Source organism: Micropterus dolomieu, linkage group LG11 (genome assembly GCF_021292245.1).
Source record: "Micropterus dolomieu isolate WLL.071019.BEF.003 ecotype Adirondacks linkage group LG11, ASM2129224v1, whole genome shotgun sequence".
Taxonomy (NCBI): Eukaryota; Metazoa; Chordata; class Actinopteri; order Centrarchiformes; family Centrarchidae; genus Micropterus; species Micropterus dolomieu.
Window position 1 is genome coordinate 20680119 of NC_060160.1, and position 14742 is coordinate 20694860.

Consider the following 14742-nt stretch of genomic DNA (forward strand, 5'->3'; position numbering starts at 1 on the left):
TATCCTGCTGTTATCTGGTCCAGTGTGGAGCTGCTCTGACTGTAAGCTGCTTCTCTGTTGTCTGTCTTCCTCCCTCTACCTGTCTCTCTCTCTCTCTCTCTCTCTCTCTCTCTCTCTCCCTCTCCCCCCCTCCTCTGTCCTTCTTTCCCATTCTGTTTTTTCTGTCCTTTAGTGGCATGTACCGTTGAGTGCCTTACTCTCCTCAGCACACTTAAAATGCTTAGCCTACCTGTTGGAGGTAAAAGCTTTCTCCCTGCCATGTCCCTCACATGGTGGCCCATTTACTAAATATTTCTGCTTCCCTCCACCCACACTAACACAACCCTGTGTTAATACCAAATGCAAAAACCCCATATCTAAACATACTGTAGTAGAGCTAAGATACTCAGTTGTTGTTCTGATGGACGATGGCTGTTTATTTCTGTATCAAGATCTGTCAGTTGTTGATGGCTAATAACATAAATATCCGTGTGGAAATGACTGTGCCTCCTATTAACATGTGTTTCTGTGTATATCTGCGTGTTTGTCATCAGGATGTTTTGAACACCATCATCCGTTCCTGCTCTCCTCGTTTCTTCTTCCTCGGCCTGCCGGGCTTCACCATGCTTGTTGGAGGTTTCATCACTGCTGCTGCCTACGTTCTCAGATCCGACTCCTCAGAGGTACAGACACACTTTTCACAATCACATTTATTATGTGAATCATGCCGGAATCTAAAAATGTTTTTGAAAACTAGAAAAAAATGTGTTAAATACTACAAACGTTTAAAGGCTTTCAGGAATGTTTCAGAACTCCTGTTTAAAGATGCAGCGTACTTGTTGTGGAACAAAGAATTAAAGAAACTTCAACAAAATGCAAAAGCAAATTTCCTCCTCATACCTGTTGATCTTCAATAACTGTCACATTCATTCATTCATTCACTCCCTCATGACTGACAGTTCTATGAATAACAATTTGCCCCTGTAATAATTTTGTTGAATTTTGCAGCTTTTTGACATTGAAAAGTTCAAATTGTTTTGTGAATTTGGGTAGTAATAAAATAGATTCTGAGAGACAAAATAACACAAATGTTTGAAACATCTTTCATTTATTTGGCTTGACAGAAAATCAAGAATGCAATCTTCAAGTGTAGAAAATCTTCTTGCTTCATTGTACTGGCTTCATTGTACTAGTTACACTAGACTGTGTAACTATGACTGAAATGAAATGTATTTTTGCTCATTCTTACCTTATAATCATTCTTCATGATTATTCCTCGGTCTCTGGGAACTAAGTAAGTATATTGCACAGTTGACATAAAACTATCTTATTTCGTATTGCTTCTAAATAAAACTTGATATAAATGTAAAATCTTTTAACTCCAAACCTGCAGCTGTAAGAAGCAAAGAGCAGTTACTTACAGATGGAACAAATTGCTGTGATTAGTCAGACAGTTTGAACAGAAAGTGTTTCATTAAAGGCATAAGAGCGTCCTGTTTAATTAATTGTGGCAGCCAATATGTGTTTAGTTATTGTGGTCTTTAAAAACAGTAGTATGCCCTGCCATAAAACAAATGCAAACAGGTGGTTGTTGAAAGTCCTCTGCTCAGTCTTTTCGGATTGCACATTCACACGAGTACAGGCTTGTGATGCAAACATAGGATAACCGCTCCCTGTTAACCCGCTGCCAGTGTCGACTTTCTCTTACGTCTCTAAACCATGTCGTATGTCAAGAACAGCCTACAGGGCCATTTATGCATGCTGTTTCTTATTGTTTTGGTTGCCAGATAATTTCTCCCAACACAGATTTATTATCTGTTTTCAGGGTAATTGCAGTTAAACAGGTGCAACAAGATGTACAATCTGCTTTAGAGGTGCATCCATTGCACATTTAATCATTTTGTTGTCCAATGCCTACGATGTGTCAAGAGATTCTGTTTAGTAAAAACATGAATAAAGACAATTAGTTCTGCTGGGTCCCTCCAATCCTTTTTCACCGGATAGCGACCTTCCTGTTTGCTGGAAGTGGGTTGTTTTCATGTAGCTTTAGGGAATCAGTGATGGCATGTTTTGTTTATTTGGTTGTTGTTGTTGTTGTTGTTTTTTCTCATCTCTGCCAGGCTCCCAGGATGGAGGCTCAGACAATCCTGGGCTCCCTTGTGTGTTTCCCCAACCTTTACCTCCAGATTCCTGTACTACAGCGTATGCCTGGCTCTGATGATATCGTTGTTGGCAATGAGGATATTAAGGTAAATCATGCACCATACTGGATATCTGGTTATATGTGGAAATGACATTTAAAAACAAAAACTGTGGATTAAAAGTGGATTACTCACATGCAGTATGAAGAAAAATAAGTCATACATTAGTCATTAAGTTTAACATCTTAAAAATGATTCAATTTAACTCAAGTCTTATGTTACAATTAATAAAATCAGATTTTTACAAATACTGAAAAAAGTGAATGGTCTAGATTTGTCATTTGAGAACATTTAGTAAACCTTGCATGTTGTCTTTGCTTCTCAGGATTATCTGGTCAAAGTCCTGCTAGAGACAGCAACAAAGGAATACTATGAAGGGGCCAGGTATGATTGTCAATAGTTGTGATGCTTATTTTGTCTTAAGTTACATTGTCTATTTATTTTATTAGTTTGATGTGAATATATTTTTACATTCCTGTGTCTGAATACGGTTTGCACAATTTCAATACTGTCTTATTCTTAAATATAAGAATAACTTCTGTGATTCAGGTGCATAGCTGTGTGCAGTCTGGGTCTGTGGGTGTGTGAGGAGCTGATGCAAAAGAACATCCACCACCAAGTTAAAGACGCCATCAATGTTCTGGGAGTAACACTAAAGGTCAGTGACCCTCTGAGGCAGGAAAGCTTCATCGCATCGTATATGCATTTTGAGTATATCTGCTAACTTATGTGTACAGTATGAACACTTGCATCATGGGCTGTGTTAATCATTGTAACTGTGGCAAAAATTCTGAATAGAATAAGTCACTGTTACCCATACTGTCTTTAAATGAAATGGTGCAGGGAGCCTGGATTTCATCACAGTCCCTAAACCCATTTTTTTGTTTTACCACACAAGCCCTGTAATGTTTAGTTCAAAAAAAAAAAAAAGAAAAATAGTAGTTGATCACATAAAAAGGACTGCAGAACAATTTCACTATAGTGAGTGGAGAAAAAGTGTGAGAATAAAACCTGTCCAGTGATGTGACTCATGGGTGTATTTTGGAAGAGCTCTCTTTTTCTCTCTGAGTGAAGAGATGCAGAGAACCAGTCGGTGCTGGGGGTTTTTTTGTTTTGTTTTTTTCACGGAAAAGGGTTTGGGGCGGTGGCGTAATTTCCAGGCTGCTCGCTCTCAGTAGATGTGGGCCAATTTAAGCAGCTACATCTCCCAGCTTCCTGCTCGAGCAGCCCCCCCTTCTCTAATGGAGCAGTAATCACTCCCCTGTACAACTTGACACACAGACTCAGCCAGCCCCAAAATAGAGGGTATAGGCTGGGTGGGGGATCTAGGGGGAAAAGTGGCACTGAGAGTCTCTTTTCTAAAAGCAGGTGCTGAACTCTCAGGGCCCCTTTTTGTGTTTGGCCATTTCTGCACTCCCCACATTGTCTGCCCTTGTTACATGTTGAGAGGCATTCAGCTAGAAGAAATGGGAAATACTATTTCTCCACAAAGAATTTCAAATCACTGAAGAAATCCACATTTGAAAGAAAATTGTCAACAGCTCAATTTTTTCCCCCAATGAGTCTGGAGAAAATGAGCCATGGTTTAAAGTGGAAATGAAATTATGCTGATTATATGCACAGTAAGTGAAAAGCCAAATTTAAGGGAAATTACTCAGTCGGTTTGTGCCTAAACTTTTTCCTCCTCGACCAGCAATGTCCCTCTGCCTTTTCACAATTTGACACATATCCAACAAGGAAGTGTAGAATAAACAATCTTCGCAAAGTGTTACTCTTGGAGAAATCCGAAAGATACATTATACAAAAAGTGAAGTCTAGGAATTTGAAAAAAAATAATTTAAACACACACCACAGGTAAGACACTTTGTAAATATGTAATTTCTGAGCTTATCTGCAAATATGAAGCTATGTCCAGTTTTGAAATATGTCAATATATGTTTTGTTTGTCATTAGAGATGTCATACAAATAATGTATTTAAGTCAGCATTACTGAGCCCAAACATGTTGGGTGTCTATGCATTGTTGTAGCTGGCTAGCTCCAATTTGGTTGCATGGAAACAAACTGAAAAAATGAGGAGGATTGCTTCTGACCTTTTGGATTTCTCTAAGCAACTTTGTCTTCATTTTGGATGAAGAAACTGCTCTAAAATAAAAATCACATTATTAGTGAAACAAGCAAGCAAGAAAATCTGACGGCCAGTCACCGCTAAACCTGTGGCAGCAACAGTGTCCCACAGTCAATGTAAAAAAAGCATTCTTCTACCCCAAGAATGTACATGTACAGTATAACAGAAAAATACTGGTTAAACATCAAACATGTTCTCTGCGTTAATGCTGCTTATTATAAAAGCAGACAAACGTTTTGCACCGTTGATCAGTTCTTGTCTTGTCCTCTTGTATGTTTGTGTTTTTGTCCAGTTTGGGAATAAAGCAGTGGCTCACGTAGCCTGTGACGTGTTTCAGCTGCTCATCTCCCACTGGGAACATCTTCAGAGGTTGGAGCCCACTCTGCCTAAGAAAATCATTGAGGTAACATGCACACACACAGAGTTAACATTTTCAGTAGCCATTAGGGGCCTGTGAGAACACAATATAAGTAAGATGAGAATTTCCTATCAAGTCACTTAAGCCTTTAAATGCAAGTCTTACATGAGTTATTACTCATGCATATGCATACTCTACATTCTGTGGCATCACATCCATTTTAGCACACAGCCCTGACTCAGCTGATGAATAGGAGTGTGTCATCCAATTATCTTTCTCCTTGTTTTGTCCCAACGCAGATCTTTGTGGCCACAATAGCCTTTTTGTTACCAAGCGCAGAGCACTCAACAGTGGAAGCAGACAAAAAGGTACATGTTGGAAAGGAGGGGAGATGAAATGGCTGAGATCTAAAGCCCCTTGATGTATCATGTTGGAATGATGCATTTGCAGAGGAATGTTGTGTTTTGTTCTCTTCTTGTTTCCTCTTTCCCTCCCTCTGTATTTTGTGTCTATCTATTACATGTTGTTTCTCTGGAACTGTCCTGTTCTTTTATTAGAATTTATTTTGTAAATTATTAATATTAAATGTTTTTGGATGACCAAACTCTTCTGTCTCACTTCCTCAGTTGATGGTGTCGCTGCTGCTCTGCCTGTTGGACTGGTGCATGGCCGTTCCACTAAGTCTGCTGCTGGGGCCCATCACCATGCCTTTGCTGGAGGACCGCACATCCCACAAGGCCCCTCTACTGGACTACATCTACAGGGTGGGTAGACTCACTGACAGCTGGGAGGTGGGAAAGGGCTGAAAGTTTCAGTTACAACAAACATTTTGCAGACCTGAATGATGGCCACTTTTCGCTACTGACTGCTTTCCATCTTCTGAAACGTACATAGCATTGACACCACTATCCCCACCCCACCGAATGGGCTTGCCACTTTAATTAGACTTACCTCCACCATAACCTCATGACTATGCCTCATTTAACAGTATAGAAGCCCTTGCCATAGCTGACACATGCGGTTGGCATTTATCATATGCAGGGAACCCTTACAACTTGCTTTGTACCAGCATATACTGCATTTGTTTAAAACAGGCAAGATATGCAGTATTCAATCTCTCTGTATTTGTGTCACTAACCCTTTATTTTATGGTCTGACCCTGAGGACGAGGACCAAGCTTCAGGCACAAATGAATGAGGTATTATTCATTCCCTCCTGTCTGGGCAGATGCGGTCAACGGCAGATCTTTGTAAGGATGTCACCCCTGATAAGAAATGGCCCAATTATTCAAACAGAACCCTTTGTCCACTTGATAAGCTCAGGCTATAAACGCTTGTCCTGGAGATTTGAATGGAATATGTCTTAATATGAGAGCGACTGCAGCTGCTATAAAAGCAAAGACAATTAGGCATGATTGGTTGTCTATCAGCACACAAAAGGCATGGCCCCTCTGGGTTTCAGTGGAAATAATGTAATAAGCAAGGCTTTGCAAGGTGTGACAATATTAATGCAATATCAAGACAGAAGTCTATACATTTCCTCAGATACCCTGGCTGCTAATTATTCTCCATACCAAGCAGAGAATAGCTTCCCTAATGGAATAAAAGGGAGATGTTTTCTATCACTGGCCAGTGTCAATGACAAGGTAGCAGAGAGTGTCCATTTATAGTTCATGCCTCACTTTCCTTTAATTACAGTTTTATTTTTAAAAAGGCGTAAATCTGTTCTATCGCAAGCTATCAAACACTGAGCGCAATATATGGTATGAACCCAGCTAATGAAAAGGCCCTCGTGCTTTTGACCAACAGCCTGCAGACCAGTATAAAAAGCAACATTGCACAAGACCTCATTGGTTAACTGGAGTTCTGTTCAAGCTTCTCCATCTGCTCTCTCAGCCTGCCTCAGCAGCCAGCTGCACCGCCCCTCTGTGTGTGTGTGGTGGGGGTGGGGGGGAGGGGGGGGTGCACGTGAGTAGGAGAGAGAAATCGAGGAAAGGTACATTTGACCATGTGCACACCTGTACGTCTCTGTTTCCATTTTTATTATTTCATTTGTGTGTGTGTACTTAGCCATACTCATATATCCATACAATGTGTGCCTATCAAACTACAGTATGATTCTTTCACTATGCGTTACCTTCCAGCAACTGTTGCTATGCGAAGTGCAGTCACTTAGTTGTCAAGCACAGCTGTGGATTTTCCCCCTCCCTTTCTGTCTCTCCACCTCTCCACGGAGGAACCTCTTTGGGGCTTTGGTGTAGCAGCTGTTTAGTTCAGGTCTTTTCAGCATCAAGCCTCCAATCCCTCCCCCATGCACCCAGAGGTCTGCTCAGTAGAATCATCCACATACTGTCTACATTGCCCCACACAATACTGTTTCAGATGGCAGGCCAGCCTGCCTCTCTGAGCGTCTCTCAGCCAAGTTTGAGCGTATGTGTGTACTGAATGGGATTAGCCTTTGCATGGCTTTACGCAAGTTGCTCTACTCTGAATGAGAGGCCCCCTCATTTACATACATTAGGCATATGTTTCAGCCACTCATATGCAGCACCTCCACTCTAATTATATAGTATACAGGTGTGTGGTTTTGTGTGTACAAATGTGTGTCGCAGAGCATGTTTGTGGTGAGAGCTGAGCAAAAGGATAAAGTCTTAATTAAATCAAACAGTGTAAACCTGTCCAATAGCTGTAATCAACTGCCCCAGTGCGCCTTATCTAGCCCTGCCAACGGATGCTCTGCCATCTGTTACGTAGATCGATACACTCACACATCACAGGAGAAATGGATTAGTGGCAATAAAGACCCTCTTTTCTCTCCTTCTCTCCCTCCCTTCTTCCATCTTATGATGTAAATGGACCATATATTCCCCTTTCATTTGCTCCTGGTTCATGTCAATCTAGAGCAGGCCTACAGGATTGTCACTGTGCATCATCTCACCAGACACCTCCATAATCAAAAGGATGGTGTCTTTACACATCAAAGTTCAAGTCCTACCCCTTCTTCTACTATTCCACAGGTGCTGCACTGCTGTGTATCTGGCTCCAACCTGCACACCCAACAGAGCCACTACCTCCTCAGCCTGTCAGACTTGTCCAATGACTATGACCTCCTGTTGGGTCAGGTTAAGAGCTTCGAGCCGTCACCCTCCCAGACAACCACTGATTTCGGCAACCTGCTCACCGTAGCTGAGGGTAAGATCATGGAGCCATCCTGATGCCCCTTTATACTACCTTGTTGTGTGCATGATTGCACTGGGCAGATTAAATGATGCTGAAGTTATTAGCTGCATATTATGCGTTCATGTGTCTGTAAGGATAGGTGCGAGGGAGTAAAAACTGGCAGTTAATAATGGCTGTCATCTGTCACATCATAGCTTAACGACTATCTCTGGTCATGCTTTGACACACAACTTCATGACCACAGAGACATACTAAAGCACACCAAAAAAGATTACAGGGAAAAGCAAACTCTAAGTAGCCCATCCATTTGGAGCCTCTCCATTAAATGTCAATATCTTATTAAAAGTATGAAAAGGAAATCAACCATCACAGGGAATGGAATGTTCGCATTAGTACTCAGCCCTAGAGAGAAGACCCATTATGGGGTTGAGATAAAAATGTGATTTTTTTTCTTTCTTTTTTTGTGACCTTGTGATTCCATTAGGCAATGTATTCCTCTCTCTTTCCCTCGTGTCCTCAACTTCTGAAAAGTCCTTAAAGCCCAAATACAAACTCATATGAAACAATGTAAGAAATTTGAACAGCAGGTTTTGCCTAGAAAATTTCACCACACCTCTGCTTTTGGTGCACAGCTGCACAGAGTCTTAGTAGAAATAACAAAACACTATCAAAAGGGCAAACCAAAGAGAACCAAAGTGTGCCGGCCTAGTTATATTCATGCCCCCACCTCATATTGATCAAGTCACATCAAAGGGCCAGTGCATCTCTAATGCAGCTTGGCCTGCTTTCTAAAGAGCTTTCTCCACTTTGATGGGGGGTGATGGTATTGATAGCACTGTCACAATGCAAGAGTGCATCTTCTTGTTTTTCCCACATCACTGCAGAATAAAGCACTGCATGCATTTCACTCGGGAGTAAAAACCTGGGCATTTACATTAATGTAATTCACTAAGAAGAGTCCTATTAAGCAGCCTGTAAAGATGGTTCTCATTAGCACTCAGCCAGTCTCAACGCTTGTCCATTGTAAGAAGACTCAATGGGCTTTTCAAAGTTGTCTCTCATGATTAGATGCTACCTACTTAGAGGTGTGCTGGCCAAGCTATTGTGAGAAATGAATAAACTACCCCTATTAGTAATCATAAATGAGATTTGGCTTTGTATATAAAGAGCTATAAGAGATGATAGCATGTCTACACACAAAGGTGGGGCGTTTGATGAACAGTGTCAAAGTCTACATTGGACATATTATAAAAGATAGTCCTCATGTGCAGCTTTATTCTAAACCCATCAGTAACTTTAATGAGTGATCACAATTTACACTCTCATGTGTATTTTCTTTCAAATATGGTATGTGTGTGTGTGTGTGTGTGTGTGTGTGTGTGTGTGTATATATATATATATTTTAGTATAGTATTTTTATACCCTCATTCTTCCACCAGAAAAGCGACGTCGGAACATGGAGCTGATTCCCCTGACAGCTCGGATGGTCATGACTCACCTGGTGAACCATTTGGGCCATCATCCGCTGAGCGGTGGCCCTGCTCTTCTCCATAGCCTAGTGAGCGAAAATCACGACAACCCGTATGTAGAGTCATCAGAGCTGTCCTCGGAGGTCTTCAAAAGCCCCAACCTGCAGCTGTTTGTGTTCAATGATACCACGCTGGTGTCCTACCTGCAGATCCCCGCCGAGACCCCTACTGTCGGACAGCCCCCTCAGCCTTCCTCCCAAGTGCGTGTTATTGTCCGGGATATCTCAGGCAAATACTCCTGGGATGGCGCAATCCTCTACTGCACCACCCAGGAAGACTCTGTTGATGCGGGAGTTTTCAATGCAGTTGACCGCCCTGTATCTTCTACCACTAATGTCACTCACAGCAGAAACCAACCCAACTCTCCAACAAAGGGGCCGTACAAAAATCGTTGCTCAGTCTCTGACTCTCTCTCTGACTGCTGTGAGGAGGAAGAGGTAGATATTCTGGATCAGCTTTTGGAGGACCTGGGCCAAAGCAGCCCAGAATGCTTGCCCCAGCCACAACTCAGGCTCAACCAGCCAGCACCCTCACCCCATGGCATGAACCTAGAACAGGAGAGCGCCATCCTGGAGGCTATTCTGCGTCAGACTGAGCAAGAGGAGGAGCAAGTCAGAAGATGGAATGCTGATGTAAGCTTCCGGGCCGCCTGCCAGAGGGAACCCTCCCACCAGGAACCAAAAGCTCCTTTCTACTTCTGCCGGCTACTGCTTAATGACCTTGGCATGAACTCTTGGGACCGCAGGTACGTTACCAAGTGAAATTGGCTACAATGATTGGTCTGGTTTGCACTATAGTAGAGTAACAAACACGAATCTGTTGCTTGTTTGTCTTGCAATGGATGTCTCTATCATTCAGTCTACAAACCACTTTTTAAATGTAACCAGTATGACAGAGAAAATAAATCACACAAAGTGTGGTATAAACTCTGCAGTCTAATACTACATTTGAACACAGCTTGCTTCCTTCATCCTCAAAGTAACTCAGCTGTTGGCTCGTTACTCAAAAAGAGAAAGAGCAAAGTTAAAAGCATACTGGGGTCTGCAGTGTCTTAATCTCCTCTCCACAGGGTAAAAGTGCCCAGCTGTTTTTGCTAAGGTCTACCTTGCAGAGCCACATCTTTGCAGTGCTGCCCCGTAAATTAAAAGCTTACACCTCTTAATGGTGATGGTGCAACGTGCACACAGCTAGTAGGAGATTGCGGTTTGCACCTGTGCCTTTTTTGCCCTGGTTAATATTGACTGAGAAAAACCAAACTTTGGTTGAAAACTGTTTGTTTTTTGTTTGTTTTTTGGACAATATGCTAGCAGATTATACCACTTTTGCAAATGGCTGTTCATTGTTGCCAGCATGGCAGTTTCCTGAATTGTGTTTTATATACCGAATTGAAAATATCATGTCTAATCCAGACTTTTTTTGTTGAGCAGGAAAAGTTTCCATTTGTTGAAGAAAAACTCCAAACTCTTAAGGGAACTGAAGAACTTGGATTCCAGGCAGTGGTAATGCTTTTATGAATTCAATCTGGAATTTAAAATTGTGTTGTGTCCTGTAGAAATTAGGTTTGTCTGAGATACCAATAAACACACACAATTAGCTATAATTTAATGACCTCTGCTAATTGTGAAAGTATCACTGCAACCCTATAGTAAACCTGTCTCTACAGGTCTAGTGAAACTGGTTATAAGTCACTCAAAGCATCGTTGTATTACCCCATCCCTCTCTTCCTCTTTCTGTCTCCTGCTGATCACAGCCCTGGAACTCTTGCCGTCCTTCTCCTACTGTGTCTCTCTTAGTCCAATCAATAACTACGCCGCACATTGCTAATGACAGGAGATTATTAAAGAATTCCCTCAGGATTGGACCTCATTCTCACAGATGGCCAGACTTGGTTGGGCAGTAACAACCTGTGCACAAGCATGCAAAGTGCCCTAAATCTACCCCAGCATGATGTACTACCATGGCAACAGGAAAAGTAGAGGGAGGGGGGGGGGCTTTTCTGCCACTCTTTTTAAAATCATGTTAGAGCTGGAGAGATAGTGGAAAGAATTAGCAGGCAAACTTGGCTTTTTCACATTCTGCTCTCCTGATTGTTCAACAACTCAATTACACATGGGCAGGGTGTAGTGTTTTGAATCATTGGATTCACATTTCAAAGCATTTTCACATGAAGTGGCTAGAGTAGTGAGAAGCTTTCATGTTCTGTTGTGTCTATAAAATTGGCTGTTGTGTTGTTATTCTGTTACTATGGACTACTATATGTTTTGTTCTGTAGTCGAGAGACACACAAGATTGCTGTGTTCTACATTGGAGAGGGCCAAGAGGACAAGTGCTCCATCTTGTCTAACAGCGCAGGGAGCCAGGCCTATGAAGACTTTGTGTCTGGACTGGGATGGGAGGTGCAGACAACCACACCCTCAAATCAACACACCTTGTGTATCCACAGATGCAGCCTAAATATGCACACATACAGGCACACTCATAACACACTAAATTGTACATGTATCCCTCAGGTGCACCTGGCCACACATTGTGGCTTTATGGGTGGCCTCCAGAGGAATGGCAGCACAGGTCTAACAGCTCCTTACTATGCTACCTCCACTGTGGAAGCCATCTTCCACGTCTCCACTCGTATGCCATCTGATTCTGATGACAGTCTCACCAAAAAGGTAAAAAGTCCTGTTTCTGTCTCTGTTTTTAACCTCTGTTATGATACATTTTGACAATTCCTGCCTGTCTGTGATACATGGATTATGGATTATCAAAATACATAAATATAACTAATAATATAATATTAATTGTACACCTCAAGTCTAGAGTATGTCAAGAAACAAAAATGCTGCATTGTCCGTTTTGATGCAGTGAAATGGCAACACAGTCCTGCCTGCCCATAGCAGTATGTTGTTGTAGCCTTAAGCTCTGTGTTAAGCTGTGATCAGGAGGTGTGACTCCAGAGTGCGGGCATTGATTAGTGACCCTGGCCAGGCAGGCCTGAGGAGTAGAGAGTCGCAGGCGCGTGAGTGAAGAGAGGGCATGTGCTGCTGTGGTAATGACTATGATTCTGCTAGCCCCTGCCCCCCTCCCTGTGTGCTGTGACCAGGGCCTGGATTCAGCCATTAGCTCTCCCTGCTAGGGCAGGCGCCGGCCGGATGCCGGCAGGATCCTTTTATCCAATTCCTGCTGCCGCCACAGGAGCGATCGATTGGGTTCTGCAGTGGGATTCTGAGCTGTAGTGCACCAGTACCAGTTAGCACGAAGAAATGAGCCGCAAGGCCCCTGCCCGTGCTGCCAATCTTCTCATACAGTACCCTGCTGAGAAGGGAAATTCATCAGGCTCTCCTTATATCCATCCCACCTCCAGTCCTCCACAGAGCCCCTCCCCCACACACCCTCTTCGTTTCACAAATAACCCCCTACTCATTCCAAAACCTGTCCTGAACCTGCGCTTAGTGACCGCAAAAATTAGTTAGACAGAGTAAAGATCTTGACTTTGGTTGGCCAGAGTGAGGCGCTGAAGGGACGACCATGCCCACAGTGGAGTGTGCTGCCACTCCACTTCCATTCATTTCACCAGGAACTTCTGTAATTGCTAATGCTCACCTTGCACAGATCCCCACACGAGCCACAGGCTGGCTCCATGCATGGATGCTTCAGAAAAAGATGGGGGGGCAGAGAGAAGAGAAAGTGGTATGAAGAATTGGAATGAGAAACAGGCTTCATCTGTGTCCAAGTATGACGTTTCCCTGTCAATTTAAAAATAACACTTCTAGTCCAGCAGCCACCCACTTTTCCGCCTGTAACCATAGAGGCATACTGTGGGGGGGCGACGGATGGGGGAGCTCTCGCTGGGCAGATTGGCCGTTTGAAGACGATGGAGAGGGGGGGGAAAAACGGCTAAACCAAAAAGAAAAGAGCGAAAACCATGAATTCCTCAATCCAATTGTGGGTTTTGGAGCAGTGCAAGCTGCAGCAGTAGCAGCTGGCCTCAGTAATGTGGTTATAGACGCGACCTGCAGGGTTGGGGTCAGGCCGTGTAGACCGCGTGTGTGTGTATGTGTGTCTGTGAAAGAGAGGGAGATATACGGGCGCCTTAGCTATCAAATTCAGCCCCAGGCACCACAGCTTAACTGGGCTGCTGCAGGTTGTTTTTATTAGGAGCCTCTTGTATTTTTGGGTCCTCTGGTCTTCTGTCTCCATGTGTGTGAATCCCATTGGCTGGGTGGGAGGTCAAACAGGGCTAATTGGACAAGAGCCTTTGACTTGAATCACATTTTATTAAAGAAGTCTCAAACATTTGGATGTGATTAACAAGGGAGTAAATGGATTGGTGCAGGAGATGATTGACTAGAGCATAAGCATCCTCATTAAACTTGTGATTAAGCTCATCCAAATGCTAATATCTTAACCCAAATTAACATCCCACTGTTGATTGTCTACCACAAATGCATATTCAACATTTTCTCTGAAATTGTCCCAGTGACTGACCTGGTTGGTACCTGCTGATCCTTGGACAGACAGACTGAACTGGCAAGCTCCAGTAATCAGCATGCCGTGGATTTGTTTAAGATTACCGTATTACCATAATTAAGGGCTTATAATAGAATGTGCTAATTGCATTTTTGGTGGCGAGGGCATGTTTCTTAATGGCTCATTAGGCCCACAGTACATTGGCAGATGTTTTTCTCTGAGTAGAGGCTCACTTTTCAGTGTCCATGATACCCCAGAAAACATCACTGGACCACCAGCTAATAAGTGATCTACACTTGTTAGAGAATATGATGTAGCTGTGTCCATCTATTTTACTTTGGGAAAGGGGAAAGCTGTTTACCTATTTCAAACTAGCATCAGTCAATTTCCTATCATTTAAGTGTATCTTCTTGTCCTGCCTAGTTTCATTTGTGTTTGTGAATAGAGTGGAAATGGGAAGCAATTTAATCTCTTATGGGGAAAGTTAATTGGATTTGAATTATTTGGTTTTGAAATGCTCAATTTTGTGCATGTTGTGTTTGTAATTTGAATTTGTAATGAAAAAGCTATAAAAAGAGTCAAAACCAGAGCCCAGACTGCTGTTTAAACCATTGTTTTCTAACAAAGTTTGTGATTGAGCTGTAAGCAGTCACCCTGCTCTTTCACTTGCTGCAGTTATATTTTATATTTAAGATACACCAGCAGTGCTTATAACAAAATCAATTTTAAAGAAAATATTGCTGAATGCCGTGATTAAAGTCTCAGCAGTAAATAATGTTTTATTATCTGTCATCCCTCTTTACATACTTCTTACACTTTAGTTCACTTCTTCTTGCTTCTTGAGGTGATGTGGGCCGGAGATACTGACTGGTTAAACTCACTGACATGCCCCAATCTCACTAATTT

At 42.5% G+C, this 14742-nt stretch overlaps 1 protein-coding gene across 2 annotated transcripts in view; it reads left to right on the forward strand.

Moving 5' to 3' along the window:
• ralgapa2 (Ral GTPase activating protein catalytic subunit alpha 2) overlaps nt 1-14742 on the forward strand; it is a 101040-nt gene that overhangs the window by 53276 nt on the left and 33022 nt on the right. For both annotated transcript variants that reach the window (XM_046061740.1, XM_046061741.1), the window contains 12 exons: nt 534-662; nt 2100-2228; nt 2506-2564; nt 2730-2838; nt 4599-4709; nt 4964-5032; nt 5291-5428; nt 7681-7855; nt 9283-10117; nt 10800-10871; nt 11645-11768; nt 11883-12038. In XM_046061740.1, the coding sequence (XP_045917696.1) occupies nt 534-662; nt 2100-2228; nt 2506-2564; nt 2730-2838; nt 4599-4709; nt 4964-5032; nt 5291-5428; nt 7681-7855; nt 9283-10117; nt 10800-10871; nt 11645-11768; nt 11883-12038 (2106 nt within the window). The remainder of the gene's footprint in view (nt 1-533; nt 663-2099; nt 2229-2505; nt 2565-2729; nt 2839-4598; nt 4710-4963; nt 5033-5290; nt 5429-7680; nt 7856-9282; nt 10118-10799; nt 10872-11644; nt 11769-11882; nt 12039-14742) is intronic.